The 4,878-nt window shown below is 45.0% G+C and overlaps 1 protein-coding gene across 1 annotated transcript; it reads right to left on the reverse strand.

Moving 5' to 3' along the window:
• Positions 1-661: 661 nt before the first annotated feature.
• On the reverse strand, positions 662-2,234 carry PI3 (peptidase inhibitor 3). The gene is made up of 3 exons (XM_006091409.3): positions 2,089-2,234; positions 1,021-1,277; positions 662-805 (listed from the first exon to the last, which is right to left on the reverse strand). The coding sequence occupies exons 1-2, from the start codon at positions 2,165-2,167 to the stop codon at positions 1,033-1,035; spliced, it is 324 nt and encodes a 107-aa protein (XP_006091471.1). The 5' UTR covers positions 2,168-2,234; the 3' UTR covers positions 662-805; positions 1,021-1,032.
• Between the last annotated feature and the right edge of the window lie 2,644 nt (positions 2,235-4,878).

Consider the following 4,878-nt stretch of genomic DNA (forward strand, 5'->3'; position numbering starts at 1 on the left):
GTGACTGGGGAGCCTTTCAGAGGTGGCAAAGCTGGGCTAGAACTCAGGTCACTGACTCCCAAGCCTGTACTTTTCCCACTCCACCCAAAATGCTCCTCTTCCTCCTGTGGCTTTGGCCTCCAGAGAGCTTCCTTGTCCAAGGGCAGTGGGGCCAACAACAGAGCCACGAGGTCATTCAAGTTTGCCCAACAAATACTCCCCATTCTCGTCACTACTTGGATCTGCCCTGCCCCCAACTTTATATCTCCAGAGAACACTATTCCACATTCCTACTAGAGGATTAAGGACTTGGAGTGTCTTGTCTCCTCATTCACATCCTAAAATCTAAAGTTGGGAGAGGATATTGCTTAATCCAAAGGGATTGTGTGCTAATGGAGGCATCTTGAGCATGAACAAGTGAAATGTCCAGATTTCCATTTCCTGATGATATGGAGAATATAGTTCTTGGGTTGTTTATTGGATTTCTAATATTAATCCCTAGGAGTGGGGTCTCTTTCTCCTGCCCCTGCTCTCCTTCACACCAGGAACAGCTCCCATAGAGCCCTCTCGCCCCCACCCTCACTGGGGAGAGGGAATCCCAACTCCACACCCACCTCCAGGAGCTTCCAGGAGCATAGAAGTCATAGGAGCCAAACAAATGGAGTAGAAAGCAGTCTTTTATTCGGAAATCACTGAGAGAAGCAGCCCAGGTTTAGGCAACCTCGATGAGAGGAAGAATGAGCCATGTGAGAAAGGCATTCAAATGCTGTAGGGACCAGGGACTGCAGTACTGGGTCTTCACCGGTGCAGCAAGAGCAGGCTCCACCTGGTAGGAGAGAGGAGAACCAGAGCTATGAGTCAGCAGGTCAAAGCACTCAGAGGCAGTGAGAGATAGGGTCAAGTCCACATGTCACTCCTCTAAGAAGCCCAATTACAGCCTCTGAGACCCCTCAGTTTCCCCATCACCTTCCAGTATCCTCCCTCTCAAGAACCAAGGATCATTTCCCACCACTCAGCTTTCTCTGTGCCCCTGGGAGTTACCTCTTTCTCCATTCAGTTCTTATTCCACCTGGGCTTCATACAGACTCTTCCACAAGAGCCCATACAGCACTTCTTGTTCCCGGTGCATTGAGAGTCCCTCATACAGGCGTTAGGGGGATTCATCATGGCGCACTGCATCTGAATCCTGGGGCAGGAGCCAGGCTTTGATGGAACTTTGACTGGACCATGCCCCATGCCTGGACGTGTAACTTGTCCTTTGGCCAGAACTTGGTCAGCTTCTTGACCTCTATAAGGAACTGTTGAAAGAAATGTACCCATAGTTAGACACCATCTCCCTCTTTCAACTATCTTGTCTTTCTTCTTGGTCCAGTCACTGCTCACTCCAGTGTCCCCCAAATTATGACCTGAGGTGGAGGAGGATCACCAAGGCTAACTCGGGTTTGTGCTCTCGGAAGGCTATTCCCTGAGCTTTGGGGAAGGGTCTACAGGACCACAGTTTACCATCCCTCCATTCCAAGTCCGGTGCTCAGGAGGCGATGCCAGACTGGAGTGACTCCAAGAAGTGAGAAGGATACATTGTCACTTCTGAGGGGAGAAGAGCTCCAAGACACCGGCCAGGAGACCTGAGCTCCTCCTGGCTCTGGAGATCGCCTTGACAATTCCTCACCCTCTCTAAGTCTCAGTGTCCTACTTGGTAAAATGGTGGTCTTCTTCAAATTACATGCTTTCTGAGGCCTTGCAGGTTCTTAACCTCCTCTCAGAGGACTGATTAGTCTCAGGTGATTTTACAGGGCAGACAGACAGGGGACAGACCCTACACCCAGGGTCCAGATTCCCGGGACTCCTCACTTCATTCTGCAGATGTCCCAACGTCTAAGGCCAAGGCCACATAACAACACTTCTCCCACAGTCTTCCTATCTCAGTCCTGGGGTGAAAAGCTGGACAACCTCCTACTTTATCTGGATACAATGGAAGTGACCAGAGGCTGAAGTGAAGGCCTAAGCCCTGCCTGTTGCTCCAGAAGTGCTTCCTGTCAGCACCCAGGTTGCCCCTGACAGCCTCTCGTCAACCCAACCCAGCCCCAGCCAGGCCACTTGTCCACTCACCTCCACTGACAGCTGCCTGTCCCACCAGCATGCCGAGGATGAGGAGAACCGCCAGAACCAAGAAGCTGCTGGGTCTCATGTTGTCAGGAGGGTGTGTGGCTAAGGGCTGAGGCCAAGCCTAATTTATGTAGCCACCACTTGGCCTGGTGCCAAGGGCGGGTCTGTGGTTTTACAAGGGACAGGACCTACATTTTTGTGGTTCTACCAGGAACTATCCACCCCCAGCCTGGGAGGGACCTTGGGCTTTCCCCAAAGACTATTCACAGTGGGAAATGACAGCCACTGTGTTACATCACCTATGATAGTGCCAAGAGCTGTCCTACTTTCTCATGGGGACACCATCACCACCAAATCCTTTATATTTAGAAAGGATATGAAGCCCAGAGAAAAGACAGAAATCACCCAAGGTCATTCAGCAAGTCAGTGGTCCTGTGTTCAGATTTCAGAACCGAGGCCTTCTCCCATTACTCCCTGATCCTGGCAGGCCCACCCAAACAGTTTACCTGCCAGCATCAAGCTGGGCTTCTCTTCCATTCTCCCCAGGCTTTGAAAACAAAACAACAACCCTCTAAAGGCAAATTTGCCTTAAAAGTCTAATGGCTAATCACTGCACTTTGCCATTTCACAGGTAGTCTCTGAAACGCACCAAAAAAGTAAAAAGAAAGGTGGAAGACTAGAGGTGGAAGGGGATGATGCCTAGAAATCACAATAAGAAGAAAACACCCAGAAAAGTAACAGGTAGAAAATAGAAATCATCTATAAGGTGGGCATCTACTGTGCTTTCCTCCTTCTGAGAAGAGCACCCTATTTCTCTTGAAGAATTCTTGTATCATCAGCTTAAGAGTCTAACGGGGACTGCTAATCGTGAAAGTAAGGATGTGTGTTTGTGTGGCTCTATTGAAGTTTAGGTATATTGAAGTTCATTACTTGAATGGACATTAAGGGGAGGAGGGAAGCCCCTTCTTTTAATTAACATGCTAGATATGAGCCCGGGAACTCCAGGAGATGGTTCCAGCCTGGGAGGAGTTCAATTGTGGGAGAAAAATGAACCTAATTAATACACTAATAGAAGCAGAGAGAAAGTGGTAAGAGAGGATTCAGAAGGCACCAGCGCACCTTTCATGCCCCTTTTTCTTAAGAGCAGCTCATCCCACACTCTTCCCACAGTTGGGTTATGACCCAATAAACTAGCTTTCTGAGTTGGTATTTTGTCATAGCTACCAAACTTGAGAGTAATAGAAACTAATACCCAGAAGTTGGGTGTTACCAGGGACAGAACCTGAAATGTAGATATGACTGAGTTGAATTCAACTGAGACAGAGAAGAAAATAGACTACTAATTATTGGGTAGTAAACCAGTAAATGAAATTTTAATGATTTTTACAATCATAAAAACACAAGGAGCTTATAAATAAATTTAATACATTTTGTGCAAGACAGCTATAGAGAAAATTATAAAATGTTAGTAAGAGACATTTTTTTAACACTCCCAATTAGAGAAGTATACCATGCTCATGGATTGGAAGATTTAATATGATAAAGATGCCAGTTCCCTTCAAACTGATTTTTAGATTGAATGCAATCCCAACTAAACCCCCAGAAAGGTTTTTGTAAAAGTAAGCCAAAACTTGGCAGTATGATTCTAAAATGTACACAAAAACATGCAAAAGGCAATATAGCCAAAATACTCTTGAATAAGAACAATTTCATAAGACATTAATATAGCAGCTCTCAAGGTTTCTTTTAAAGCTGTAGTAATTACAATAAAGTGCTATTAGAACAATGATAGGTAAATATGCAAATGAAATAGGATAGAGGGTCTAAAATCAGATGTTTGCACATAGTGAGAGTATGTTTTTAATATGGTTACATTACATAAATAGCTATGGTTATAGTAAGAAGACTGCACATCATAATATCAACATAGGTTCCTGAGTGGTTGATGGGAGGATAAAGAGGTGGGATAGGAGGGAGAAGGCAAAGAAAATAAATATTGCTTCACCAAAAAACTCATAAGGTCTGATGTATCCTACTATATTTATAAATATCTTAGAAAAAGAACAACTATCACTAGATCTCTGTGTATTGGCTTCTGGAGATGTCCATAAAATCTAACCAGTAGAAGAAAACACGTTGGAGAGCGGTATCTGTGTTTTGGTATTTCAGGAGAAACACGTAAAACTCCCATATATGCCTATACTTATAGATGAAAAAGAGGAAAGGTATGAAGGAATATCCACACTATGCTGGTAATGGGCAAAGTTGATTCAACAAGAAACGTTTGCGGAAAAGGTGTAGGAGGTCAGCAAGTGAAATGAACTGAGGCTGAAGCAGGTCAGAGGCTCAGGCTGAAATTGCACAGTACGGCCTGCAGAGGGAGCTGGAGTTCAAGCCCAAGGAAGCCGAGGCTCTGGGATCCCCAGAATTGCAGCATGGAAGTGAAGGACACCCAGGAGAGGGTGACCATCCTTCAGACCTACTTCCCACAAAGCAAGGCTGAGGTCCTGGTAACCTCTTGGCCTTTGCCTGTGACATCTGAGCAGGAATCCATGAAAACTACTCTGTAAATGGAGAGGGGATGAAGACAGAAGCACCTTTCCACGGATTGGCATTTTAGATGTCTCTATGGAATAGGAAACTTTTGCAAAACTTGAGTTATAGTCCTCTGAAAAGGCATTAAGTTACTTCTGTCTATTATATAACAGGTCTTTTACTTTTGGAAAATAGCAAATCTAGATTCTTTTTACAAACTTAGAGCTTATAAAAAGATTTTATCTTTTTTAAAAATAT

The sequence above is a fragment of the Myotis lucifugus genome, unplaced genomic scaffold, assembly GCF_000147115.1.
Source record: "Myotis lucifugus unplaced genomic scaffold, Myoluc2.0 scaffold_90, whole genome shotgun sequence".
In the NCBI taxonomy this organism is placed as follows: Eukaryota; Metazoa; Chordata; class Mammalia; order Chiroptera; family Vespertilionidae; genus Myotis; species Myotis lucifugus.